The 27,496-nt window shown below is 38.0% G+C and overlaps 4 protein-coding genes across 6 annotated transcripts; 2 read left to right on the forward strand and 2 right to left on the reverse strand.

The window, feature by feature from the left end:
- Window positions 1-693: 693 nt before the first annotated feature.
- On the forward strand, window positions 694-12,479 carry chrm5a (cholinergic receptor, muscarinic 5a). The gene is made up of 2 exons (XM_056768062.1): window positions 694-917; window positions 9,744-12,479. Exon 2 carries the CDS (start codon window positions 9,804-9,806, stop codon window positions 11,328-11,330), a length of 1,527 nt encoding a protein of 508 aa, XP_056624040.1. The 5' UTR covers window positions 694-917; window positions 9,744-9,803; the 3' UTR covers window positions 11,331-12,479.
- A 1,334-nt stretch (window positions 12,480-13,813) lies between these two features.
- zgc:194887 (uncharacterized protein LOC571819 homolog) lies at window positions 13,814-16,164 on the reverse strand. Of its 2 annotated transcripts, none has more exons than XM_056768064.1 (3): window positions 15,986-16,164; window positions 15,778-15,941; window positions 13,814-14,816 (listed from the first exon to the last, which is right to left on the reverse strand). In XM_056768064.1, exons 2-3 carry the CDS (start codon window positions 15,896-15,898, stop codon window positions 14,122-14,124), a joined length of 816 nt encoding a protein of 271 aa, XP_056624042.1. In that variant the 5' UTR covers window positions 15,899-15,941; window positions 15,986-16,164; the 3' UTR covers window positions 13,814-14,121. The 2 variants fall into 2 exon arrangements, with proteins under 2 accessions (XP_056624042.1, XP_056624041.1); XM_056768063.1 differs by having other exon boundaries at window positions 15,778-15,913; window positions 15,986-16,156.
- A 145-nt stretch (window positions 16,165-16,309) lies between these two features.
- Window positions 16,310-17,983, reverse strand: emc7a (ER membrane protein complex subunit 7a). Its single transcript, XM_056768065.1, has 5 exons — window positions 17,591-17,983; window positions 17,347-17,466; window positions 17,057-17,195; window positions 16,888-16,968; window positions 16,310-16,803 (listed from the first exon to the last, which is right to left on the reverse strand). The coding sequence occupies exons 1-5, from the start codon at window positions 17,821-17,823 to the stop codon at window positions 16,651-16,653; spliced, it is 726 nt and encodes a 241-aa protein (XP_056624043.1). The 5' UTR covers window positions 17,824-17,983; the 3' UTR covers window positions 16,310-16,650.
- Window positions 17,984-18,400: 417 nt separating this feature from the next.
- acp7 (acid phosphatase 7, tartrate resistant (putative)) lies at window positions 18,401-26,350 on the forward strand. 2 transcript variants are annotated; one of them, XM_056768699.1, is made up of 15 exons: window positions 18,401-18,525; window positions 18,619-18,681; window positions 18,820-18,991; window positions 20,052-20,252; window positions 20,330-20,512; window positions 20,610-20,635; window positions 20,806-20,903; window positions 22,922-22,984; window positions 23,936-24,050; window positions 24,124-24,237; window positions 24,313-24,379; window positions 25,392-25,459; window positions 25,546-25,617; window positions 25,699-25,836; window positions 25,904-26,350. In XM_056768699.1, the coding sequence occupies exons 3-15, from the start codon at window positions 18,886-18,888 to the stop codon at window positions 25,967-25,969; spliced, it is 1,317 nt and encodes a 438-aa protein (XP_056624677.1). In that variant the 5' UTR covers window positions 18,401-18,525; window positions 18,619-18,681; window positions 18,820-18,885; the 3' UTR covers window positions 25,970-26,350. The 2 variants fall into 2 exon arrangements, with proteins under 2 accessions (XP_056624677.1, XP_056624678.1); XM_056768700.1 differs by having other exon boundaries at window positions 18,468-18,525; window positions 18,616-18,681.
- The last annotated feature ends 1,146 nt before the right edge of the window (window positions 26,351-27,496 follow it).

The raw sequence follows: 27,496 nt of genomic DNA on the forward strand, positions 1-27,496 counted from the left end.
GATGATCTTAATAACAACTCAAACATTTCTCATCACATTTTCTTTCCACAATTACACTCTCATTTGATTCTCTTTTTATTTCTCCTGTAAGCAATTTTAGGATACACAACATTTAAATGAAACACAACTGAGAGCTTCATCAAATCTCCTGAGATATGAAAGAGCAACGTCTGATATATAACATTCTCTCTCTCTCTCTCTCTCTCTCTCTCTCTCTTTCTCTCTCTTACTCTCTCTTACTCTTACTCTCTGTCCCTCCATCTCTCTCTCTCAGTTTTGTTCTCTCTCTCTCTCTCTCTCTCTCTCTCTCTCTCTCTCGCTCTCAATTTTTCAATTTGAGTGTGCTTTATTGGCATGACAAAATGTACATTCGTATTGCCAAAGCATTTGCAGCGTGCAAATAGTGCAAGTATGTATGCAAACGAAAAGAAAGATTATAGTAATAAAATAAAGTTTGATGTTTGTTGTGCAACATAAAGTTGTTTATAATTAATGTACATATATGAAAACAGAAATAGAAAAAGTAGCAAAATAAAGGGATCTCTCTCTCCTCTCTTGCTCTCTCTCTCTCTCCCCTCTCTCTCTCTCTCTCTTTCTCTCTGCTCACTGTCCTGGAACATAATGCAGCGTTGCGCCTTGTGGGATTTTTCTCTCTCCAGTGCGTTGTCAGCTGAACGTGCGCCGGTCAGAGAGCAGCGGTGCTCATGTTACCTTTCTTTAATATGCTGGAATAACTAACAGGAAATGCCTTTGTTTTAATGTAATATGTGCAGGCAATTCTGCATACTTTGGATTTACAACCTGACGTGACAGCACTGGACATCTCTGTGATGCTGGAGGAGTAAAACTGGAGACTTTTTTTACCATGTTTACCTGCGCACGGAGGAACTTGACATCTGGTGTTGTGGAGTTCATCTGTAAGTGCAGCTTTATTTGATTTGTTTAAACAGAGCTAGAACTTTAAGAAACACGTGTCTGTTTTATGCAGTATTTATGTGAAAGGAATTATAGGCTGTTTAATTATTGTTCAGTATTTTAACAGTAACGTCCCCACCCCAAAGTATTTGTGAAACAGCAAGAATGCAAAAGCTAACTGCAGATGGGTTTCCATGATGTATATATAATGCAGGTTTCCATGATGGTGAACCTGCATTATTTAAAACAGAGAACAAACCCAACATGTCTGTTGAAGACTAATCAGAACCCCCAGAGAGCATTTCTTAATGATAAATACTATAAATAACAATTATTTAGACAATTACTCTCAATATTCAATTAAATGCAAAGCATTCCGTGAGCTGACAGTTGTGACAACTGTTTTAAATAAATGTTTAAATTAAGTAAATTGAACAGGAAATAAAATGAGTGTTTTAGGTTCTTTATTGAAACATGTTCTTTTAAAATGAAGACATTGAGTTAAGCCAAAGAGTTACAGTTTCAATTCAGTTTACCATGATGCAATCGTTTTTGAGTGGGAATTTTCATAAATCGTATTAAATAAAAATGTATTGTTTAAGTAAAGTGAACAGCATCAAAATTGTATTTATAATACAGCAGAAGTGAATTGTGAAAATCCCCACAGACACACAAGATACACACGGATTGACAAAAGTGTCTGTAGAGTACCAAATGTAAACTAAAAAATAATAGCAATCCAGAAATAGAACACTTGTATACAATATATAATAGTGAAACTGTGAAAGTTGAAATCAGTATATAAACTATGACCGCATCGCATAATACCGCACTGCACCATATCGTTTTTATTGCATAGTGTAGTGTAGTATGGTATGGTATGGTATGGTATAGCATGGCACAATATAGTACTGTAGATTGTAGTATAGTATAGCTTGGCATAGCATGGTACAGTGTAGCATAGTATAGCACAGTGTAGCACAGTATAGTATGGTATAGTATGACATGATATGGTATTGTATAGTACATTATAGTATAGTATAGTATGCACTGTATTGTATAGCACTGTACAGTAAAGTATCAAGTATAATTGTGTCTGTATAGTATAGTATATAGTACAGTATAATACAGTATAGTATAAAATGTTGTTGTTTCAAACAGTCTAGGATGGTATAGCATAGCACAGTATAGCACAGTACAGTATAGTACAGTACAGTACATTACATTATATGATATAGGATTGTATGAATTATATAGATGATATACAGTGGAGTATGGTATACTATTGTATATCACAGTACAGTAAATGATGGTATGTCTTGTCTAGTGTAGTATGATATAGTATTGTATTGCGTGGTTCAGTTAAGTATAGTACAGTATACTACTGCATACTCAAGTAAATCGTTTTGTTGGTCAGTGGTGTCTGGTTATTATGTTGGAGTTAAATGGTTTAAATATATTATATATTACATATTTATACATATTTACACCACTGCAGACAACATCATCATCTGATGACTCCTCTGAAACACATTGTGGTCATATATCAGATGTCACATATATCGTTGATGTTGAGTTTTGAGCAGCTATGAAAATCTGTTTGAATGACTGTTTGAACCTGGTTTGTAGCTGTCGACCGTGACACAGATTAGAATTGGTCAGCCGTGATTTGAAGCAGTCCATGCAGAGAGCTTAAATAAAGAAACACTGTCACGCTTTTAGACCCGAGACACTTTAAACAGAGGAGACAGTTCAAGTCAAATCCTGTGTGTTCTTATAATGACTACACAAGATTAGATTGAACCTTGTGAAAAATAACAGCTAAGTCCTGATGTAAGATTAAAGCCTGTTATAAATAACTAAACTATTAAACACTGAATTATTCTACTCTCTTAGACGCGTATATAGAACGAATATGACGTAAACAAATAAAATAAACTCTTATGGTCTTTCTGTTGATCTAAATGAAGCATGGGCCATGTCGACAATATTTTCTGCTCAGGATAGATAAAGTCGTTTTTTTGACATTGTCTCTTGTAATGAACAAGAAAGCAGTTTTAAGAAGTCCATATGGAGCAGAAATTAATACACTAAAAAAAATGACTTTATTAAAAAAAAAAAATCTGCCAATGGGGTAAAAGAGAAGAAGAATCCGGAATTAAGGTTTACATTTTCTTCAAGAAATTTTTTTACCCCATTGGCAGATTTTTTTTCTTATTTTAAGCACATATTAACAGACATTTCATATTTTTTTGTCTAAAAACAAGACTTATTTCTTACGTCATTTCTCTCATCAAGAAAATGCATCTTTCTTCAGGAATTTGTATACATTTGTACTGGAAAACAAGACAAAAATACTATACTATACTATAGAAAGTATTTTTTGCAGTGTAGAAAAGTGAAACAATGACGTTTGAATAACTTCAGAAAATAATATTTTTGTCTATATAAGAATATTTTTTGCCATTTATATCACAATATCGTATCCTAATCTTTGAACAACTCTACAAAAATTGTATCTTCAATGGTTTGTCTTCACCGTATACAATTCAAGCACAGATTAAAACAGAATAAATTAGTGTGATTGAATAAAATAGAGGGTGTTAGAGCGAGACCGATGTGATCATGTGACTCAAACACTAGAACAGCAGTGATGTTAGACGTGGGTCAATACACACACACTCACTGAGAGAGAGAGAGAGAGAGAGAGAGAGAGAAAGAGAGAGAGAGGCTCACAGGCATCTAACAGCAGTGTCTCAGAGGTCAACGGCAGTTTGGGGCAAAACATAATATTTCTATTTCACTTGTATAAAAACTCTCATTCAAGAGAAGCGGTTGTGTTTGAGCTTCTTAGTTTCATCAGGAGTTTCAGAAGAGCATCTCCATCACTTTCTCTGGCAGCACTCGATGTAATGTGATGTGCAGAACAAGTCACTTTTCACATTACAGCTCTTTGGCTGTACCTGAGGTTTTGGAAGTTATAATATATTTTAAGCAATTTAACAATCACCCAGAACATCATAGGTTCACATTTTTCCAAGTTTCAAGTTTTTTTGTCATGTGCACAAGATGAGTGAACCATGAATCCTTAAATATATAAAGAGTAAAGTAACATTAGATTTAGTCAAACACATAGGTCACATTATTTATGTATGTGTAGTACTTTAAAGAGGTCACATGACACGGCTAAAAGAGATATTATAGTTTGCTTTAGATGTAATGTAATGTGTAAACACGATTTAAGGTTCAAAAACGCTGTATTTTCCACATACTGTGCATGTTTGTATCTCCTCTTTACTCCGCCTCTCTGAAACGTGCTGATTTATCACAAAGCTCATCGCTCTGAAAGCGTGGTGTGCTGTGATTGGCCAGTTCACCAGTGTGTAGTGATTGGTGGAACACTGCAAGCGTGTGAGGTAAATGTAACACCTCTTAACATATTTGGAACATCAGGTTCCTCTTCAATTGTACTGACAGGTACACCACCTTACTTTTGTTTACATTTGGGGGTCTTACTGTGTGTTAAGCGCGAGTGATTTAAATGTTTCTTAGTCAATGCAAAGGCGCGATAGGACATCCTGCGGTGCGAATGAGTGTTTCGCGCGTTTGACGTGTGTGATTCTGAATCTGGACTTTGCCGAAAATGTACCCTGCGTTAACCAATCAGGGGCTTGCTCTAGTAGTACTCTACGTAGCGAGCGGACACAGAAATCCGATACAACAATGGATGACAAAATGTACGATAAATCTTCCTTTTATCGAAACAGGAATAAAATGATCTTGCTTGGAAGAACGTGAGTGTGGAAGTCGGACAATCTGGTAAATTAAAAAAAATGCTCTTTACTCAATTTGAGCTTTAGATATATATATATATATATATATATATATATATATATATACAAGACTGGAGCCACCAGCAGAAGCCCTTCCCATTACGCGAATTTGCGTCTGTTTTGAAGTGAATTTCACGCACGAATGAAGCGAGTAAACTCAAAACGTTTAAGCGTCCAACTATGCGCGAATAGCGCGATTTATTTGCGCAAGTCGGGTCTGGTGGGAACGCTCTATGAGTCAAATCAGACCACCAATTAACTTAGATTTGTGGGGGTGTGGTGACACGAGGCATTTCAGGCAGGTCTGAGTGAGCATTCGCTTTTACATAGAATTCATATTTTGTTTCTACACTTTCATTTTTGCAATTTTACGTGTCTAAGACATGCATGGGCAAATTATAACACACCAAAGACACAGAAAAATATGTATTCGCGCCATATGAGCACTTTAAAGGCCTGTCATGTGATGACTTCATATAATCTTTGAGTTCACATTGAGATCTTCAATAATATTGACTTTTGATCACAGTCTTGACAAACCTGTGCTCAGTTTGTGAAGTAAGCATGAACGTGTAGTTTGATGGAGGAAGAGTCTTGTCTTTCTTTAGTCTGAGGATGAGGAGAGTCTGACATCAGACTGTCAGTCAATAAACTGTCATCATTTATTCAGTTACTTCCTCAGAAATCTGCCCACGCCACCAACTGCCAGCACGAGAGCAATCTTTAACATTCCAAACCTAATGAAACCAAATACTTTCGCTCTCTGAAGACTCTCTGAATTAAACCCCACTCGATCTCTTCTGGTTCTATTGATAAATATCGAGGTTCACAGATGCGAAGTTATTACAGTGGCCATAAAAGCTATTTGAACACTTAAAGTCCCTGTAAAGCGGAAGTTACTATTGTTTTTACTTCTTTGTTTTGAGGCATTTCCAAGTGAAATGGAATTTGGAATGAGAAAATAGTGGGCGTGGCGTTCGTCCTTCTCTGCGATTTGATTGGATGTATAAAAACTGCCATTGCGTTTTGAAATGGACCTGGCAGCAGACTGACAGTTGAAGGGGAGGAGTTAACAGATGCTCCGCCCAAGCCGTCTAACATACGTCATCTAAAGGCTGTGTTATACTTCTTTATTTTATGCCAGTATACTGCTTACGGATAATACGTGTACACATGGGTTTTGATGCATGCGCATAACAATATTGCAATACCTCTCCAGGCCTACAGGGGTCAATTTTTCTTCTACTACCTTGAGTTGATGCTCCCAGGACACGGTTGCCACCTAGTGGTTAAACTACTAACTGCAAGAAATGGCATGCGCAACCTGTGCGTACTTTGTACACAAGGTGACAAAATTCCGGCGTACTATTCTGACGAAGAATAATATAAAACAAATACTGACTATATCATCGTACTTATAGGTAAAGTCAAAGTCTCGCACCATGTTTGCTTCAAAATGTGTGGCGAGAACTCTTAAACCAAGATTCTGTGATCACAAACAGAACTCAGTCCCTTGAAGTGACCGTGGCATGTGCTAATGGACTTCTGAAAGGGCCTTTCGCCAAGGGATTCAGGTGTACACCGCTACAAATGACATCCTCTTCGCGAAGGGCCCTTCAGGACGGTAGCTCTCCAGGAGCAGATCGACAGCCCTGATCGACAGATTAGATAATTCACTGGAACTCTTCACTTCTTTCCGTAACTCTTCATATCATGAAAATGTCAACAACATAATGAGAGAATCAATTATACAGTAGAGGTGAAAGTGTCTAGAAGTGTTGAGTGTTTATATCTGAAGTGTTGAAAACATCTAATCTCATATCACCAGGGGCCGGTTGTTCAGAAGCAACCTGATTGAGTTTCAACTATAGGGTTGGATCAAAACTTAAAAAATGTATTATGGCTCCTGTATGACATATCGCTTGTTGCTCCCTAACTCTTTGTAAGTCGCTAACTCTTTGTAAGTTAGCGTCTGCTAAATGAGTAAATGTAATGTAAATGTAAAAATAGGTTGCTCAGAAGCAAAACATGGATCGTGAATTGGGATTAGATCACAAAATCCAATCTATGTATTGGTCTGTATCAAATTGTCCTTTTGTGGTGTTCAAAACGTTTTAGTGAGATTGGGATGTGTTTGAGCCAAAAAAGCAGGATTATACTGATCCCACCAGAAGGATGGATTTCAGGATCAAAACTATTACAAAACTAGTCAAAAATATGACGATTAGATCATGCAATATACACACAGATATGCTTTTATTTTTTGGCGCCATATATATGTGTAAAGTGTTTTTCACCTTTTTTAAACTACATTGGCACCAGAACCAGTGATCAACCGGTCAATATATATATAGATAGATATAGATTCCTATTGATTTACAGTTTCCATTCCAAATTTGAATTAAAACATTTTGATATCAACCTATATGGTCATTTCGCCTGCCTATTGACTTGATTTTTATGAGCACGGTTTTGTGTATATATAGACATAGAACCATCTTTTTTCTGATTTATTTCAGATTTTAAGCAATAAAGAATTCAGGAAATTAAAAAAATAAGTATTTTAAAACTAGTAGCTATTTTTGTCATGATCATACATTTTTATTTGAATGATTTTAGGATTGCTGGTCACATTTTTTTTTTAAATTTATTATTGCGTAATTTTAATGTGTAACATCAATGTTGATCTCATGAGACTATAATGAAGTATTTCAACAGTGGTTTGATTTGGATGTTTATGGCATGCATTTCACTCATAAATATTTTTACATTTTTCTTACTATTAACCCTTTATTCCCCAGACTTACATATTGTTCTCCTTTACCTACAGATATGTACTGTAGATGTACATTATTGCAACAATTAGTTTCGCTGTAAATTTTGTTTAATGATGCAGTTGTTTGCGGGTCATAATCTAAAACGTTACCAATTTGTATCACCATAGCCAAACTACATCATGGTTAAACTGTAGTAAGTATAATAAATCTTTGGTTTATTTGCAGTTCCTGTGCTTTTTTATTGGACCACTTAGGACAAAATAACCCCCCCCCCAAAAGTAAAGATGAAATGTATATTAAAAACAAGCTTGATGTCGTTAAGATACGATCTTTGTGATTGCAATGAAATAAGATTTAAATCTTTTTTTCTTGAAGGACAAAATGATTATCAGTTTGTTTCAGCATTTACAATAAATAAAATATATATTAGGGACATACACGTAACAGAAATCAATAAGATCCTGTATACTGTTTACTTGTTTGTGAGTAGATGTTAAAGGTTTACTTTGTACTTCTCAGTTACAAGTACAAATGTACACAAAAAGTACACAGTCTTGTCTTACATGTTGTTGTTTGTGTCGAGTACAGTATGTGCTCAGAGAATGACACCACAAACATGTGACACACACACACAAACACACTTCAGGTGTGTGTTAGATTTGTCTTTATAGCATCTCTCGACCGTTTCCCTCTGGCTGAGATGATATTGGCTTTGTCATTCAAAAGAAATCACTCCTCCGTTTCCCTAGAAACAAAAATCCGGAGTGAAAACACAGATGTCACTGTCCTGACCATCATGCAGCTTCACGTGTGTGACGTCTGGGAGAAAAACTTGAGCGTGTGATACTTGAACACGATCCCTAAAACACAGATGCTGTTTTATTTTTACTGTATTTAATAATCAATGTTCCTAACGGTCAATAGTGTAAATAATGTTAGATGAGGTGTCCACTCATTTACAAATGATGCGAGGACTGAAAAGCATCTTTGGTTACACTGCAAATTTATCACGGAAATTATTCATAAAAAAGGTATTGGTTGTAAAATGTATATTATTCATAGATTCTCATAATAATATGAATTCACAGGATATAAATGTATTTCTTTTCATATTATTTGTTACATTATGTTAATTCTTTAGATGATATTGTTCTCAATTTTATTAATAAATATTAGTTTGTATTCTTCTATCGTGTAGTTGTATTTCATACTGAAGGGTGGAGAACATGCAACGCATTTCACTATTAAGTGAACTTCTGCCCTCTAGAGGCTATTTATTGAAAAACCTTAAAACCTGGGTAGGATTTAAACCTTTTTAATGAATATTAAAAGATTTTCTTTAGACTTTTGAAAGATTTTTGTCAGATATCATAACATAGTGACAGCATTACATTTTACAAGGTTTAAAAGTAAAAAATGGAAAAGATAGAACATTTATTTTCGTGATGTATTCATTAATAAAAGGTATAAATTGATGGGCATCAACTGTCCTGCGCATTCAAAAATTGGACTTATGGACTTCGGATGAACAAAAGTTGAAGTTTATTAATCAGAATACAGCGCGCTGGGCTGTCTCAGACCAAAGAGTCTTCACCGAGAGTCAGCAACGCTTCAAAAGTTTACGTCATTTTTATATGTATGTGAGAGGGTGTATCTTCTTTCTTCAGGCCGTGCCTCCCCCGAGCGCCTCCACATTTACTGCTTTCTTTGTGTCCCATGGAGTGATGACACCCCTCGTGCTCATTCCGGCCGCACCCTTCTTCTTTTACTATCTGCAAAACAGCATATTCCCCCCCCCTGGTCTCCACATAAACTTGTTTCTTCCAACCCGCGCTATATGGGTATGTGCCTTGCATGTACAGTATGACCTCAGGTCAAACAGCTGAGTTCTCGTGCAAACCCTCAAACTGCTGACCCTCTTCTTTGCACGCAAAGCTGCACACACACACACATAATTGTTCACACTAATACACACATTCCACTATTGATTATATATAAGCCATAAAAAGATAAAATGTAATTAAAACATAGATTGTTATTAAAACCCTTCAAAATACAGTATGTAGATTTTGGTATTCCAGGTAAAACCCTTCTTTTAAGTATGCTTGTATTTTAAAGTATGTTTTTAGTATGTAATTCCAAAATGAAACATCATAAAATGAAATTAAATGTTTTTGTCTGTTTGTTCTGGTCAAAACTATTGTTTTGTTTCCCTCAGGCAATGTCAGATTCAAGCTGTCCGTCAAACTCTTATATTGACCCACTGCCATCATAAATCATGGATTTGGGAAACGTCACCATCACTGGGAACGTGTCGGACGTCCACCTGGTCACACACAGTCTGTGGGAGGTGGTCACCATAGCGACCGTCTCCGCCATCGTCAGCTTCATCACGATTGTCGGGAATGTTCTGGTGATGTTGTCTTTTAAGGTGAACAGCCAGCTGAAGACGGTCAACAACTATTATCTGTTGAGCCTGGCCTTCGCTGACCTCATCATCGGCCTTTTCTCCATGAACTTGTACACCTCTTACATTCTGATGGGTTACTGGTCTCTGGGCAATTTGGCATGTGATTTGTGGTTGGCGCTGGATTACGTGGCCAGCAACGCCTCCGTGATGAACCTACTGGTCATCAGTTTCGATCGATACTTCTCCATCACCAGACCTTTGACGTACCGAGCCAAACGGACACCGAGGCGAGCTGGCGTCATGATCGGCCTCGCGTGGCTGGTGTCATTCATTCTTTGGGCTCCTCCAATCCTGTGCTGGCAGTATTTGGTTGGTAAGAGAACGGTACCTGAGAGACAGTGTCAGATCCAGTTCTTCTCTGAACCCGTCATCACTTTCGGAACGGCCATAGCGGCTTTTTACATTCCCGTTTCCATCATGACGATCTTATACTGCCGGATATACAAAGAAACCGAGAGGCGCACAAAAGACCTGGCCGAGCTGCAGGGGGTCAACTCCTCGACAAACTCCGGCAGCACCGCCCAGCCTCGAAAAACCATCCGGTCCTGTTTCAAGATCAAACATCTGAAGAACGCTTCACGGCGGAATCAGACGTCTTGGTCCTCCTCGCATCACGCCGATGTGCCAGAGTGGCCGAAAACCCACCAACTTGCCAACTTCAACAGCTATGGCTCTTCTGAAGATGACGAGCGCTCTGTGTCTCCCGCCGTCGTCCAGACGCCCTACAGACATCAGCAGAGCAAAGCGGAGGCGTCCAATGGCAACTGCGAGGAAGATGCCGTCTTCCCATCCTCCCTCAAAGAAAGTCCAAGGAACAAGAAATGTGTTTCTTACAAGTTCAAGCCGGTTTCAAAAGACACAGGATTGCAGCAGAACGCCGATGGTGAAAGGAAGGCCGCGACCTCTTCGTTCTCATCCGCCGAGTCCGTGAATGCGCCTTCCTCTTCGTCTTCATCCAAACCCGCGGACGGCACGTTGAAAAGCCAGATGACCAAGAGGAAGAGGATGGTGCTGATCAAAGAGAGGAAGGCCGCTCAGACTCTCAGCGCCATTTTGCTGGCGTTCATACTGACGTGGACGCCCTACAACATCATGGTGCTCATCTCCACCTTCTGCTCGGACTGCATCCCGCTGGCACTCTGGCATTTGGGCTACTGGCTGTGTTACGTCAACAGCACGGTGAACCCCATGTGCTACGCGCTGTGCAACAAAACCTTTCAGAAGACCTTCCGCATGCTTCTGTTGTGCCAGTGGAGGAAGAAGAGGGTGGAGGAGAAACTCTACTGGTGCGGACAAAATCCTGTGGTCGGCAGCAAGTTAACCGGAGCGACATGAACGTTCACAGAAGAACGGGAAAGCTTTGATAGAAAGCACATTCTTTTATTAGTTATTCACCCTCATGTCAAACCTGTGCGAGTTTATTTCTTCTGCAGAACACACAAGAAGATATTTTGAAGAATGTCTATAACCAAACAACACTGGAACCCATTGACTTCCATGAACACAAAACCACAGGCATTTCTCGAAATATCTTCTTTCGTGCTCCACTGAAGAAAGTCTCACATTCAGATTTACAACCAAACAAGAGTTAAGAAATAATAACGGAATTATGTGAAACATTCTTTTGGTTTAGTTTAATGTCTACAGAACAAACGTGTTGCCCGGTTGTTCTGGTGCAACGTCACATAATCAACAAGGTGCGTGGAATGATGAATGCACACTTTACAGATAATACCAGCAACACTCGTGATAACAAGGGGTCAGAAAAACCCCCAAAAGATGATATTCTTATTTTGCCAACGCGTTTCGACACACAGGCCTTCATCAGGTTACAGGTGTCAGGTGTGAACAAATTCCTTTAAAAAACTTGCAAGCATCCAATAAGAAAGTGGATGATGTCCTATACCAATCACAAACTAATCAAACAAACAATCATACATTGACCAATATTCCACACCGAAAAAAAAAATGATTATGTGCCTTAGTAGATATGATTAAAATATACTTATTAGAATTACAGAAAGTTCCTGTTTTTAATAACAACAAAGAAATTAAAATAACGTAAAAATCTTTGAAATAAAATAGACTAATTTTGGTTGTTAAGATTTTAATTATTTAGTTTGAGTCATTTAATTTAACAAATTATCAAGTAAATCCAACACAATTTTATTATGTTAAACCCATTTAAATAGGTAAAATTAAATTGACTTATTTACTTTGTGTTGTGAACTTGTGACTACATAAATGAAATGTTATTTTACTCACTGAGCAGTAACTGTGCTAATGCTAGTATTATATCACAGTCTCTCCGCATAAGTTCATATTTTGTAAAAAATAGTATACAGTATTTCATTATGAAATTAAGTGAACCGTGGAGTTAGAAGCATGTTTTTGTTCAAGGTAAATGTTTAGGTTAAGTAATATTTACTTAATATTTTAACAAATACTAAATTTATTTAATAAGTATCATTTACTTTATTCTGGTTAGTAAGTTGTACTTGAATTATAGCAGCACACTTTACTTATGTATTCGTGCAAATTGTTAAGAGGATCTTATTAAGTAATTCTAAAATGTATCTTTTTCAGTGCACACACAATTAGAACGTATAAATAGAAGAAGTGGGAAAAAATAAATATATCAACACAATTTAATTGTTAGTAAATCACGTAGAATCACAAATATACAAGATGTTAAGGCATTTTTATCAAAGCGACATAAATATCTGAAATCAACTAAAGCATAGTCCTGAATTAAGATAAACCGTGTCTTTGAAACCAGGCCATTCAATTTTCATGATTGTTTTTTTGATCAGTTTGTGATTGGTATATGACGTCATCTGTTTTCTTATTGGTCGTTTGTAAGTTTGAACATTCTGATTGGTGATGGAAGGTTTGAAGTTTGCTTCTGTTTCTATTTCATTCACACTCGTGACCTTTTAGCCCTGATGAGGGCCCGTATGCCGAAACGCATTTGCAAAAAAGACAGAATCTTTTTCAACCTGATTTATTCTGACCCCATATTATCACAAGTGTTGCTGAACAAACATGAAATCATTTTTCGGGATGTGTTTATTTGTGTTTTAAGGGCTATTTGTCGTGTTTGCAGTATCAGTTGTATCACTCCAAATGCCTTCATGTGCCATTACTGATCTTTTAAACTTCAAACGGACACTTCACAGAACACAATAGAAAATGACTTTGTTGTTACAATTGTTACAATAATCAAAAAGTAAGTGTCACGTCGATGTTTAAAGGCTCAGGTGCGTCTTATATTGTCATGTTGATGTGTTGCTGGTGTGTGTCTCATACACTTTTAAATGTTAAGGTTCCTAAAATATTCTCTTTGTTGGGCTGAATGGTTCCATAAAGTATCTTGAACATCCACTAAGCTTTCTCTATATTTGAAAAAGGTTCAACAGACCATAAAAATGTAAGAAAGCTTTCTTTTAAGAACCTTGGATTGGAAGACTCTTTGGGAAACAAACATTTGATCTTCTATGGCATTACTGCAAAGAACATGTTTAAGCATCTTTATGTTAGATGTGTACAATGTGTGAACCTCCGCATTTCAGAAAACAAACAGTTTATATTTAAATGTGACTTTCGTCTCTAGGTGCTTGAAAAAACGATGTTCATTGTAAATATACAGTAAACGTTGAAAAACATATATTGACTTGCTAGTTCACTATAACTTGTGTGAACTTTCTTTTATAAATCAGCCAATTAATAATAATTTAATAAATACACTACAATTTATAATAAATAATACAATTAATTCTGACATTTAAATGTCTGTTGAATCAAATATTTCTTCTGAATAATTGATCATAATAATGTGTTTAATTCATCCCTATGTTAACATTTCACGAACGTTTTGAAATTAAAGGGACAGTTCACAAAAAATGTATGTTCTTTCAACAATTATTCACCCTCATGTTATTTCTTTCTTCTTCAGAAGACAAAAGAAGATAGTTTGAAGAATGTGATAACCAAACAACATCGGACCCCATTGACTTCCATTATATGAACACAAAACCATTGAGACATTTCCCAAAATATCTTTCAGAGTAAAAAAAAATGTTTTTTTTGGGGGGCGGTTGGGAACTAACCATTTAAGCTATTGAGATCACAATTCATCTTTCTTGCAGTCTCCGCCATAAACCAGCTTCACATGATCCGAGGGTTTCACCATCATCCAGGCGTATTTACACAGATGTTCTTTATTACAGTCCTTCTGCCAGTAGATGACGTTCCTGCGATTCAGATTGGCACCGGCGCATGCGTCGTACCACCACCCGCCGCCCGGAACGCCCTGGAACTCCAGCTTGGCACAGTTCTGGAAGTAGTTGTCGTTATCTCTGTCTTTGGTGGTGAACCTCTGGTTGTCATGGAGATAGTTCTCCGTATCCACAGTGAGAGCATCCACCGCCGTGCCTCGAAAGAGACCCAGACGCAGACGATACTGAGCATCCTCGTTCTCCACCAGCACCGGGTCGTACTCGCCCGTCTTGGTGATGCCGTCTTTATCGACCAGCTTGATGCCGAGTTTGTATCTCGCCGGGCCGCCGGTGAGCTGGTGCAGGTAGCCGTTACCCAGCCAGTGGTTGCCCGTGAGGAATCCGAAGCCACGCTTGTATTCGTCCCAGGTGCGGTCGAAGTCCACGCTGCTGTTGACCGTGATGTGCTGCACGACCGTCCAGCCTCCCTCGTGCATGGCGCAGTAGACGGCGATGGGCGCGTCTGCGGGTTTGATAAGATACAAACCATCCCGCGCGTGCCCGCCGGACTCCTGCCACAGCTCGTAGCAATCTGTGGGAATCTCTGCGTGAGAACAAACAAGTCGTTAATTTTACTTTTCTTTTTCAATGACTTCATCTCAACTTCACGGTTTACAGACCGGTTAACCAAAACATGCTTTTTAGATCATGACATCTTTACACGGGTTCAGCAAACAGTTTACTTTTGCACATGCTATCTCTAGCGAATGTTAAACCGAAATAATCGTTCCTCATTATCAGAGGTGAACACACCCTGGGCTGTCTTTGACCTATGACCTTTGCCAGTTCTTTATCATGTCATTTGCATGAATACAAGTCAATGATTCTCAAAAAAAAAAAAGTTGAACAATACTTCATGTTCATTTCATGTATTTTTTGTATACTTCATGTATTCCTGTAATACTATATCTATGTACTAGTAGGTTATTAGTTTCACGGATATAATTATATATTATTATATATTTCGCGGAATCAAATTGGCACACTTTTTAATACACTTTAAGGGTGACAGCAGTAAACTTGGAGTACAAAACAAGTTTCCTATTTTTTTTTACTTGCCACACTTTTTTGTATTCTCAGTAAACCAGTGTTGCACTTAACATATTACGTTCCTGTTTAGGTATTAATTTTTATATTTGAAATACACTTTGAAGTACACTTAAGTGTGCTGTACGCTTATTTACAGAACTACATAAAAAGTAGTTTGTCATTTGTTTTCAGTTTGAAAGAGCACCGATTTTCTGCATTTGTGAATGATGTTCGATAGTTTCAATGTAACATGAATATTATTGAATTTAGAAGTGAAATCATATGTCTTTGTATATCCAAACGAGAGTAGGATTTGAAGGATCTGTATTGTGATGTCATTCCAAGCAAGCAACAAGGCAAAACAGATGTAAAAACTCACTTTGAAACTTCTGGATCTTGAGTATAACGCATGCCGGCGAGTTTGTGTTCCAAGTAACATGTAAAGTATGTGAAACAGGATTAATGCCGCAACAAACCTTTATGTCCAAGATTCAGTATGAATTTGTGTTCCTCCGGATCGAGCATGTGGATGTTTTCCACAGATGGTTCGGTTCGAACATGTTCCAACAGAACCAGACAAACCCACAACACCAGCATGATGGTTTAGGATCTCTGTCGCACAGGATAAAAATAAAAATGACTACAAAATAAAAACTCACGCGAATTAAAACCATAAAGACTTACCGTTCACATCGAAACAAAATCCGAATGTCTGGCTCTAAAAGAGAACTACCAGCTCATATCCCAGAATCCAGTGGGGCACTATCAGCGTCGGACTTCAGCCCCTTCACATCAAGGGTTAAAGTCTTTGATCGGAATACTAGATGAGTTTTTGTGCTGGATTATTTTATCTGATCCATTTCAGCCTTTGACTCTTGTGTTGTAACGCCCCCCACACACACAACAGCGGCTATATTTAGATTCAGTCTCTCCTTCATAAATGTGGCACGAGCTCATTTGACTAAAGCACAACAGGAACCATCACGATACAAAAAGAAGACACATGGAAAGACTTCAAACTTTTATTAAGCTTCTCATCAAATAACTTTAGCCTGTATTAAATACTTCAACTGAACTTTCATGACATTTTTTATCCACAGGGTCAGCCAACTTGAATAACATTATAAATAATGAGAATACAGTAGATTTGCATATGCAAATTACAGTCTGGGCCTAACAGGCCTGCTTTATTGAAATATTAATACGGACTCATAATATGTTCTGCCTTTCTGCCTTCACTGGCACTATAGAATTGGTTTCTATAAGTGTTTTCATCCGTTTCTGGTTTCCACCTCAGATGAAATAAGGTCCACATCTGCCATGACATCAGCCTCGTGTGTCTCTTGTAATTACCTCCTTTTCGGACCTCCGCCCTTCAGGACCCGAGTTCCACCTCCAGGCTTCTTTTGACTTTTGGGTGGTGAAAAGAATTTGGTCATGAGCTCGGAAACATCTGGAAGCTCGGGATTTGGGTTCAGCATGCTCATAGATTGCTCCATTTCCTTTAAATAAAACAAGACGTTTAAGGAAACATATTTTATTATAACACAGACCGCTGTAAAAATTTAACTTTTAGGAATGAATACCCTTCGCATCTCCGGGTCACTCGGGTTGATGACTTTGGGAAGGAGAACAATTACGAGAAGGGGTAGAACCATCATATACACCTGATAGAAACACAAGAGCCCGTTTTACATCAATGCTTGAATTCTTAAAAGAGTTTGATGCATATATTTATATTTTAGAGAGGCCTACCATTGGATTCATGAAGAAATCGGACCAGCCCCAAGTTTCTCGTTGTATAAAATAGGAGTGAGGTCCAGCGTATCTCATCTGAAGAGGATACGGCAGCTGGATGACTTCTGAGGTCTTGATGTAGTTCAGCACACGAGCCCTAGAAACAAGAAACCATCAAATATTAATAGACAAGTCTTTGAAAACAGACACAATGGTTGATTTTAAAATGTTTTTAGTAAACGTTGAAAGTAACGTACAAAAATCAAAAAATGCTTTGTAGGTTGTTGGATGAAAACTGATGTGAGCACCTAATTTTGCCTGCGCTGGTGATGTCAACTCTCACAGGTTGAAATCTGTATGTCGGAGATGAGATGTCCAGCACATATGATCCAGAAGGCACATCACTGACACTAAACCCTCCATCAGACCTGCAGAACCCATGCCAGAAACAGTGAAGTAATGTAGTGGTCCCACAGTATAACTCCAACCAAACACACTGCTGTGATACCTCCAATCATTGTAATTCTGTCGCGTGCACGTTTATTTATAGACCTGAGAAATCCCACGTGTTTGTCTCCATCGAGCAGAACCCGAGCAGATGAGATCCAGTCGTGAGTTCTGACCCCAGGAACCACAGCTCGACCCAACACCTGAAACCTGACATCCTCTGCTCTCACGTCATCGTTATCACCTTCGAGCGTTACGTCATTTGTCAGCTCGAGAGAGATCGTCACGTGAAACCCAAACAACACAACCCATACACGTAAACAATGATTCATATGCATGTTCGGAGGAGGATTAATTTCATGTAGATCAGTCACTTAAACGCGATAGTTAGACAAATAAAAGCACAGATATCGGTGGCGAGTTCGTCCCGCGTGCTGTCAAAGTTTGTTTCTTTTCTCGCGTGCTGTCAAAGTTTGACAGTCAGACGCACGGCGATGACGTCACAGGACAAGTGCGCCTCGTTTGACTTTTCTCTGTTCCCCCTAAATCGTTTGCGAATTATACTTCTGCTATTTAAAGTTGTACAAATGGAAAGGTATCAAAACTGTTAATCTGTACACAAAACGTTTTCCCCAAAAAAATAAGTTACTAACTCAAAGGTTTTGTGTGTTTGTAATTGTATCGTTTATTTGTTAATGTATTAATGTTCCTTGCTCCCCTGGGTATAAAATGTATGCTTGACGTTATTTCCCTACTCTAATACAAATTAATACATTTATGTAAACTCAAGGCGGCACTGCGCAGACCGATCGGAGTAAGTATCGCGAGAGCGGTTCATCAACACACGGAGTGGTTTACTCTCGCGGTACTTTGATGTCACACTCTGATCGGTCCGGGCAGCGTCGCGTGAAACAAGTGAGTCTGCGCAAACTTGGGGCACTACTGTCACGTGATCAGCAAATCACGTGATTCATAGGATCATGTGACAGTCCGGAAGAAGCGATACACCTATTTCGCACCTATCGACAATAAACCCACAGGTTTGTTAAGCAGTCGCTTATTTTAAAGAGTCGCGTAGTTAGATGCTCGTGTAACGTTAGACGCACTTTGACTTTTCTTCACTGTTTTAGCAGATATATTTCCTCAGAATGAAAATAACGCAGACAACGCAACACACTTCAACAGGTGTCACTCAGGTAAAGAGAAATCTAAAGAACTTTATTTGTGTTGCAAATGTTCCTACGTGCTACCTCATATAAAGAATGACCCATGATGCACCCGTGTGTTGTTTATGCTGTGACAGCAAACAATGTTTTGTGTTTATCATGTGACAGACAAAGAAAGCATCAGCAGACATCACGAGACTGTCCTGATTCATCACACACAAGGTTTTGAGAGACATGGCGCGTGCACTCGTGTGTGTGTGTGCTCTGATCTGCGCTGCTGCGGCTGCTTATGTGCCGCCGATAGGAACTCAACCTGAGCAGGTGCACATCTCATATCCAGGTGAGATCTGACAGCCATCACATATTTGCAGGTTTTATATCGAAAGTGGAGTTATTTTGTGTTGTTTGTTGTGTCATTTCTTGGATCCAGCGTTGAAACAAGTGACGATATCATGTTTTGCTGTTATTTAAAGGGATACCTTACCCAAAAATTTAAATTATGTCATGATTTACTCACCTTCGTGTTGTTCAAAATCTGTTTAAATAAAAAAAAAGATATTTGGAAGAATACTTACAAACAGATCTTGCCCCCCATTGACTCCCGTAGTAGGAACAATTACTTAATCATTTTGAAGAATGTAGGGCAGCAAACAGTTCTGGGGCACTTTTGACTATCATTGTATTTTTTCCTACTATGGGAGTCAATGGGGGCAAAATCTGTCTGTTCATACGCATTCTTCCAAATATCTTTCTCTGTGTTTATCAGAACAAATATATTTATGTAGATTTGGAGCAACTCGAAGGTGAGGAAATATGACAGAATTTTCATTTTTGTGGGAAGTATCACTTTAAATCTGTCATGTTTAAAGACATGTTTGTTATAAAACATGTTTCTTTTTGTTAATCTTATATTCTGTGTTGCCTAACAGTTGTTTTTTCAGAAATAGCTTTTGCAGAATTTTGTTTGAATCTGTCATTTACAAACATGTATAGTCATGTGCAATCCAAACCTGTATCGACTATATCACAAGAGCAGTTCCAGTACAAATTCGATCCTGAAATCAACAGATTAATAATTTTACATCTCAAATTTTTTTATTAAATTAAATTATATTAGCAAGTAATGCATTCGGATGAGAACTATGTTTAAAGTGATGTGTGCAGTTTCATTTAATTGCAACAGGAAGACTATTAATATCACAAAATCTCCAGTAGTGTTGTTTTAAGGCACACAATTTGACTTTTAAAGATATTATTTTTTAAATAAGTATCCTAATGTAAACTGTAATTTGTGTTTTTGTCTTTGAATTTCAAGACCAAAGTAGTCCTTCTGTTTTCCAGGATGGGTTTACACATTACAGAGCAATAAAACGTGTTGCTGTGTTTTTTTGGGGGGTCAGGTGTAAAGAACTCTATGGTGGTCACATGGTCGACCTCCAATCAGACGGAGAGTGTTGTAGAATACAGTCTGTGGGGTGATGCGCTCTTCAGGAAGAAGGCAAAGGGAAACTACACCATCTTTACTGATGGAGGGACAGAAAACAGGACATCCTACATTCACCGGGTCACTCTGACTGACCTGAGACCAGGGTCGATTTATGGTAATCTGCAAACTTACTCTCCGTTTTTTTACGGATTTTGTTTAAAGACACAGTGTGTAACTATGTGTGTGTTTCAGTGTATCACTGTGGCAGTGACGACGGCTGGAGTGACGTCTTCTATCTCACATCTCTGAACGAAAGCTTGAGTTTCAGCCCCAGATTCGCTCTGTACGGTGACATGGGCAATGAAAACCCTCAGTCTTTGAGTCGACTGCAGAAGGAAACTCAGATCGGGATGTACGATGCTGTTCTGCACATCGGTGAGAATCAAAACACCTGTTTCGAAATCAAACACTTGTGTGACACTTTCACTTCATAGTTAGTTTTTCTTTCATATGTTGTGTTTTTTTGTCACAGGGGACTTTGCCTATGACATGCATGAGGTAAGATCTACACCATCAGCAAAGTCACGTTCATAAATCAGTCACATCCCAGTACAACCAGTTCTTTCATTTTTATCCAAAATGACTTGCTGTGCATTTAACGTGTTACAGTATACATTTGATCACACCTTTCATGTAATCAAACCCGTGACCCGTGTGTGTGTTGTCAGGACAATGGCAGGATCGGTGATGAGTTCATGAAGCAGATCGAATCCATCGCGGCATACGTGCCCTACATGACATGCCCGGGTAACCACGAGCAGGCTTAGTAAGTGTGTTCTGATGTGTTCATGCTTTATATACACTATGAGCATCATTCTTCTGTAGATTTTATCTAAATCATAAATCCAATATTTACAGGATCAAGATGTTTGTGAAACCTTTCAATCAAATGTGTGGATTTACTGCAAATTTTTTGTTTCACTTGAACTGTTTCTAAGAGCATTTAGTAAAAATGTGAATGTCACAATTTTTGTTATCTTTTAAGCACATGTCGGTATATCACATTTTGCAAAAAAGGAACACTGATAAAAAAGTGATTTTTTTACATCCATTCGTGTGATTTTAAAGGAGTAGTTAACCTTGCAAGATGAAAATTCTGTCCTCTTGTCCTCTTGTCATTTCAAACCTGTATAACTTTCTTTCTATCGCAGGACACAAAAATAAGACGTTTTGTGTACGTGCTGTTCGGTAATGTTGGCAGCTGAACAGCACAGCCCCCCATTCACTTCTATTAAAAGTTGTAACCAATGTAGGTGAAAGAGGGGGCTGTTAAAAACATTCTTTCTTTTGTGTTCTGGGGAAGAAAGTAATAAAGATTTTAATTACAGAATGTTCATTTTGAAAGTGAACTACTCCTTTAATGGGAAGAATATCTGGCAGCGTGTGTTCAAATATTGTGTGTTGATGTTTTTCTGCCTGCGGGACAAAACGTGAAGATGCTTCGGTGCTTTCATTCAGGTGTTTTAACTGATGTTTAGACAAACCACACGCAGTCCGCTGGACGTCTGCTGTGATGCTCTTAACCTCGGGGCATTCACAGAAAAACTGGGTCAGACTTTGGTAGGCAGTTTCTGAGAACTATTCTGGGTCACAGATGCTTGTCAGCGTCTTTCACAAATCTTTTTGTTCTGTGTGTGCGAGTAAACCGACGGAGCGAGTGCTCTATATCAAAAGCATCTTACTGTCACTGCAGGGCGCGTACAGTTGATCTCAAACTTGTGTGCGATATTAAATCTGTCAAGATGTTTTCCACCTGATTCAACAAACAGGCTGAAGCTTTTCACTTTAAATGCTGGATGTCAAACACGATCTGATAAACATCTGAACGCATGAATACATCAAATGATCAGACATCGCCTGCCCTAAAGCATAGAGCACACGTGTGTGCAGTTTTACTGCTGACCACCAGGGGGATGTATGAACCTGTGCTATGATTAGATCACACCAATAAGTGCATTTCTTCCGTTGTGAATGGAATTGATACATTGAAGTTTTTCACAATGTGACCAAATCTGCAGCGAGAGCTCTGACCTCATGACCTCATGACCTCAGTTCATTCATATCAACATGACACACAAGAAATGATTCTGACCTTCCCATCCTCTTAACCTTTGACTTGTCGGACTGCGCCCCATAAATTAACTGTGGATTCAGTCGGGGTGTGCACAGTTTATAAAAACATTTTGTGACCCAGATTAAATGCAGAAAAGTTCTTCTGTTTCAAATGTTTAAGGAGTATGTTAACAGACCAGATGTTAACCTCTGGATGATGTCTGGATTTGGGGGTGTTTGTGATTCAAGAATGTGCTCTCACTTTCCAAACCTCTCACAATTCAATTTTTTATTCACTTCAGATTTATTTCTGAAACCTTAAAAACAGTAAGGTTTGTGATCAGATTAAATGTGTGTATTAAACTTTTGTATAAGATGTATAGTAGCAATACTAGTTGTAAACATAATTGTAAATAAAGATGATATTAAGTAATAATTCTATTTCATCTTAATGGACTTTTTCTTTTGTAAATTTGGACTATTTTTCTAAAAATGGCCAATTTTAAACAGCATTTCACTGCATGTCGTACTGTGTATGATTGTGTACCTGACAAAATTCGAATGCGCCGTAAGATGTAATCGGTTTACATGACAACTACATCAAATTTAAACCTTTTTCAAGAAAACGACGAGCATCTCAATAGCTGTCATTTTTGACATGTGTTTGTGAATATGCTTGTATATCAATAACATAGCTAATGTGTTTTTCTCTTTCCTCGTTTATTTTTCCAGTAACTTCTCCCACTACAGATATCGGTTCAGTATGCCGGGACACACAGAGAACCTCTGGTACAGGTACAAGAGTACAATTTTTTTATCAATAACTTGCATATAAAAGCTCATATGACTTTTGTGTGTGATAAAATACGTGATGAAATTATTTCATAGCATCTTAACTAACTATAATGTGTTGTTTAGTCTATTGCTTTATGTTTTCACATGTTGTTGACGCATTGAATTGTTGTGTTGTTCTTCCACAATCACAAGTGGTGTATTTGGTCTTCCTCTTTTTCTTGTTGTGTCTTTGAGAAATGAGAAATGGAATGTTTCAATTCAGTCCTGGTTGATTCTTCAATCTTTATATCAAATGTGTGTTATATCGTAAGACTGTTTCACTTCTTCATGCTGCGTTCCCACCAGACGCGAATGAAGCGTTAAGTGCGAGTGATGAACATGTTAAATTAATGCAAAGACATGATAGGACGTCCTGCGATGCGATTCGTGCGAATGATGCGGTGCAAATTGACCTCTTCTGGTGTTTGATGCACGTAACACATGATTCGGCCGAGTGGAAAAATGTGAACTTTGGTGTACATTCGTGCTGCATTAAACAATCAGGAGCTTGCTTTACTAGTGACGTGATTACTTGCAGAGGCAGAAATCCCAAACAAAATTTCGAATTTCACGTGTGAAGGAAGTGAGTAAACTTAAAATGTTAAGGCGTCCAACAACGCGCGTCTGGTGTGAACATTCAGTTAGTCCTTTTAACCAAAAATGACCATTAGCATGTTTAAAAGACTGAATAATAAAAAACAATGAAATGTTATTGAGTTCCAACACAGCTTATTTTTTCTGCATTCATTTCTGGAGAATCTGAAACATGGAGTTTTATAAAGCTATGCTCATGGAGAAACCGCTTACGCTTTGCTTCAAAGTCAAGGAGCATTTCTGATGATGAAACTGTGAACATGGATTACAAACAGCATTATTAAAATAACGATTGTTGATGTCCTTGTGTTTGTGTAGCTGGAACATCGGGCCTGCTCACATCATCTCGTTCTCCACCGAAGTTTATTTCTATCTGGAATATGGTCTGGATCTGCTCTTCAGACAGTACGAGTGGCTCAAGAAAGACCTCGAGGTATGAAGTTTCACTTGACTTTACATTGATTTGATTGTGAATGATGATCTCTCGTGTGCTCTTATTTATGCAGGAAGCAAACCGACCCGAGCAGAGAGCCGAGCGTCCGTGGATCATCACCATGGCACACAGACCCATGTACTGCTCCGATGATGACGGGGACGACTGCACACGCTTCCAAAGTTACGTATGTATCTGGACGAGATGTGATATGGAATGCAGATCTATTGCAATGTCTCATTCACAGTTCCTCCTATTTTAGGTTCGCCGTGGACGCAATGACACAAAGCCCATCGCTCCTGGACTTGAGGATTTATTCTACAAATACGGTTAACATTTTCTGTGAAACAACAGGACAGATCCTGTTTCATGCATGTTGAACATTGAACATTGAGCCGAAGTCGGCTGAATTATTGAATCAAGAAGAGTTCATTAAAAAAAAATATATATATTTAAATTCAAGAAGACCTTTTTCGTTTAAAGACATTCGATTAGCTGCAGTTTCACATTTTATATGTATGAGCCGTTTAAACACAAACAGATTTTGATTGGCCGTTTTGTTGATTTTCAGCTAAAAAAGATCTTAAATTGATCCCAAACAAACAGTTTTTCTGTATTTTTATCATGTGAACTCAGCATTTACATTTCAACTTAAAACGTTCTCTCTCGCTAAAATGATCATCCTTGGTATGAACAGGTCACACACTCTTAAAATAAAGGTGCTTCAAAGGTTCCTCGCTGCGATGCCATAAAAGAACCACATTTGGTTCCACAAAGAACCATTCAGTCAAAGGTTCTTTCAAGAATCATCTTTCGTACCTTTTTAAAGTCTCATTAACCCTTTTCCACCACAAAAAACTTTTGTGAAACATAAAGGTTCTTTGGATGTTAAAGGTTCTTTATGGAACCAAAAGGTGCTTCTACTGCACCTTTATTTTTAGGAGATATCTGTATCAATATTTTCTATTTAAACGCTTAAAGAACGTCAGAAGGTTCTTCGATGCCTATAGAAGAACGTTTGGGTTCAATAAAGAACCTTTAATATCCAAAGAACTGTTCCGTTTCAGAAACTGTTCTTTGTGGTGTAAAAAGGTTCTTCACATGATAAAAGTAAGAAATAGATCTGTTTCTTTAAAGTACCTCTGACCCAATGATTCTTTGTGGAACCAAAATGGTTCTTCTATGACATCGCTATTGATTTCAAGATTGTACCTTAAACATCATTAGAAGGGATGAACCAGACTTTGTTGGGACAGTCTAACAACAGTAAACCAAGATGATCACAGGTGAGGTGAGAGGACATCTGGATGAGTGTTAATATATCATCTGATGTGTTTGCAGGAGTTGATTTGGAGCTGTGGGCACATGAGCACACGTATGAAAGACTCTGGCCCGTGTATGATTATAAGGTCTGTATGTCAATCACCAAACACGGACTGTAATGCACCAACATTGTGCTGCGCTCAGATTATAGCTGTGTGTGTTTTTATTGCAGGTGTATAACGGAAGCTCTGAAGAACCGTATGTGAATCCTAAAGCGCCTGTGCATATAATCACAGGTTCTGCTGTGAGTATCACTTCAACAGCACCACATCTTTCATCTGAAACCACAAATTCATTAATCAGAAAGTTATTTTGTTTTTCTCAGGGTTGTAGAGAAAAACACGACGGCTTCATTCCCAAACCTCGCAGCTGGAGCGCTTTCAGAAGCACAGATTACGGCTACACACGGATGCACCTGATCAACTCCACACATCTCTATCTGGAGCAGGTGTCTGATGACCAGGTAAAGTCTTGAGCGAAGAACCTCACTCCTGTTCATATCTCACCGTCTAATACGCTCATGTCTGCAGAATGGGAAGGTTATCGATGACATCATGCTGGTGAAGGAAACACATGGACCAGACGCGTGGCTCTGAAGATTCATGGATTCTGACGGAAGCGATCAAACGCTACGTCTCTGGAAAACACTGTGAATGGAGATCGACATAAACAGGATCGACCACATGTGAAATTTCAGGCTCTCCAAAGATCTTATTGGAACGTGTGATTCTTTAAAACTCTTTCAGACTAATCAACACTTATTTCTTGAATCATTGTAAATTAATGGATAAGGGATTTTCAGAGAAGTTATTGGAAAGATTATGAACAAGACTGAGACCATTGCAAACATCTTTATGTTGATAGAACTGAACCAAATGAAAATTCCCTCATGACTTTGTGAAGCGTGACGCTGTTAAACTGTGACCCGTTTTCTGTGAAGTTCTGTGAAGTTGAAATACAGTTTCTCTTTTATTTGATTTCTCAACGGATCAGCTCTGTTTCCAGACTTAGTGATGAGGAGTTTAAGCGCAGATCATTCGTCTGCAGATTGTGGGAAGAATAGAAACGCTGTAGTCTTAGATTCCTTTATTTGACCATATTGCAAACCAGCACATGTTTCCTTGACCCAATGTTGGGCTAGTTACTCTGAAAAAGACATCAATTACTACTTACATATTCAGAAGAGTAATTAGATTACTGTACAAATTACTCAAAAAGTATTTAATTACTAATGACTTTATTACCTACATCAACCTTGATTAGAATTGGTTTAAGGATAGACATGAAACAACTCCTAATTCATTCATATAATAATATAAACTACAAGAATTATTCTTATTAACTGACCAAAGTATACAAATGTGAGCGCGATTACATTAAAGCATACATTTTATAGTTAAACTTTGAATTTGGTTGTCAATTCATATTTTATTTACAGTTTTAGTTCAATTACATCAGAAGTAACTAATTAAATTACAGAAAAAATTCAGAGTTATCCTTTGCTTTACATTTTTAAGGGAAAAGTAATTAAATTACAGTTACTAATTAGTCACTAGTTACACCCAACACTGCCTTGACCAATATTGCAATCCCAGAATGCATTGTGACTATGTTGCCTGTGAGTACATACAATAGTGGCCAAAAGTGATGTCTGGACTCCGGAGGCCATATTTGTATAACTCAGGTTACATTAAGCCATCAAAATATGAGACATTTGGGGAAACGCTAAACCACTTGGTTAATGTATTTTATTTTTGACAAAATGATTTGCCTAAACATGCAAACTACAGCACATTGAGAAAATGCACAAAAAGCATAAAAAAACATGAATTTATTTTTATTAGTTATTATCATTAGGTCCTCTCTAGTTTTTGATTAAATGTTTCCCAGTATTTAGATTTCTTTGCACCCTGCGATTCCAGAGTTTGAAACCGTTATATCAGTCCAATATTGTATGATCCTAACAAACCATACATCACGGGGAAGCTCAATCCTTCAGCTTTCACATGATGTTAAAATCTCAATTTAGAAGTATTCACCCATAAGACTGGTTTGGTTGTCCAGGGTCATAAATAAGGTTTGATCAAGTGTATATATTATTTGCCAGACCTTCATTAGTTCTT

The sequence above is a fragment of the Triplophysa dalaica genome, chromosome 15, assembly GCF_015846415.1.
Source record: "Triplophysa dalaica isolate WHDGS20190420 chromosome 15, ASM1584641v1, whole genome shotgun sequence".
Taxonomy (NCBI): Eukaryota; Metazoa; Chordata; class Actinopteri; order Cypriniformes; family Nemacheilidae; genus Triplophysa; species Triplophysa dalaica.

What these genes read in the sequence shown, in the direction of transcription:
- acp7 (XM_056768699.1), top strand. Translation starts at nt 18,886, where the DNA reads ATGGCGCGTGCACTCGTGTGTGTGTGTGCTCTGATCTGCGCTGCTGCG. An exon ending in TTGCCTATGACATGCATGAG is followed by an intron (nt 20,636 to 20,805) that starts GTAAGATCTACA and finishes GTGTGTTGTCAG; the next exon opens with GACAATGGCAGGATCGGTGA. An exon ending in GCACACGCTTCCAAAGTTAC is followed by an intron (nt 24,238 to 24,312) that starts GTATGTATCTGG and finishes CTCCTATTTTAG; the next exon opens with GTTCGCCGTGGACGCAATGA.
- chrm5a (XM_056768062.1), top strand. Translation starts at nt 9,804, where the DNA reads ATGGATTTGGGAAACGTCACCATCACTGGGAACGTGTCGGACGTCCAC.
- emc7a (XM_056768065.1), bottom strand. Translation starts at nt 17,823, where the DNA reads ATGCATATGAATCATTGTTTACGTGTATGGGTTGTGTTGTTTGGGTTT. An exon ending in AAACACGTGGGATTTCTCAG is followed by an intron (nt 17,467 to 17,590) that starts GTCTATAAATAA and finishes TGGGTTCTGCAG; the next exon opens with GTCTGATGGAGGGTTTAGTG. An exon ending in GTGACCCGGAGATGCGAAGG is followed by an intron (nt 16,804 to 16,887) that starts GTATTCATTCCT and finishes TTTTATTTAAAG; the next exon opens with GAAATGGAGCAATCTATGAG.
- zgc:194887 (XM_056768064.1), bottom strand. Translation starts at nt 15,898, where the DNA reads ATGCTGGTGTTGTGGGTTTGTCTGGTTCTGTTGGAACATGTTCGAACC. An exon ending in ACTGAATCTTGGACATAAAG is followed by an intron (nt 14,817 to 15,777) that starts GTTTGTTGCGGC and finishes GTTCTCACGCAG; the next exon opens with AGATTCCCACAGATTGCTAC.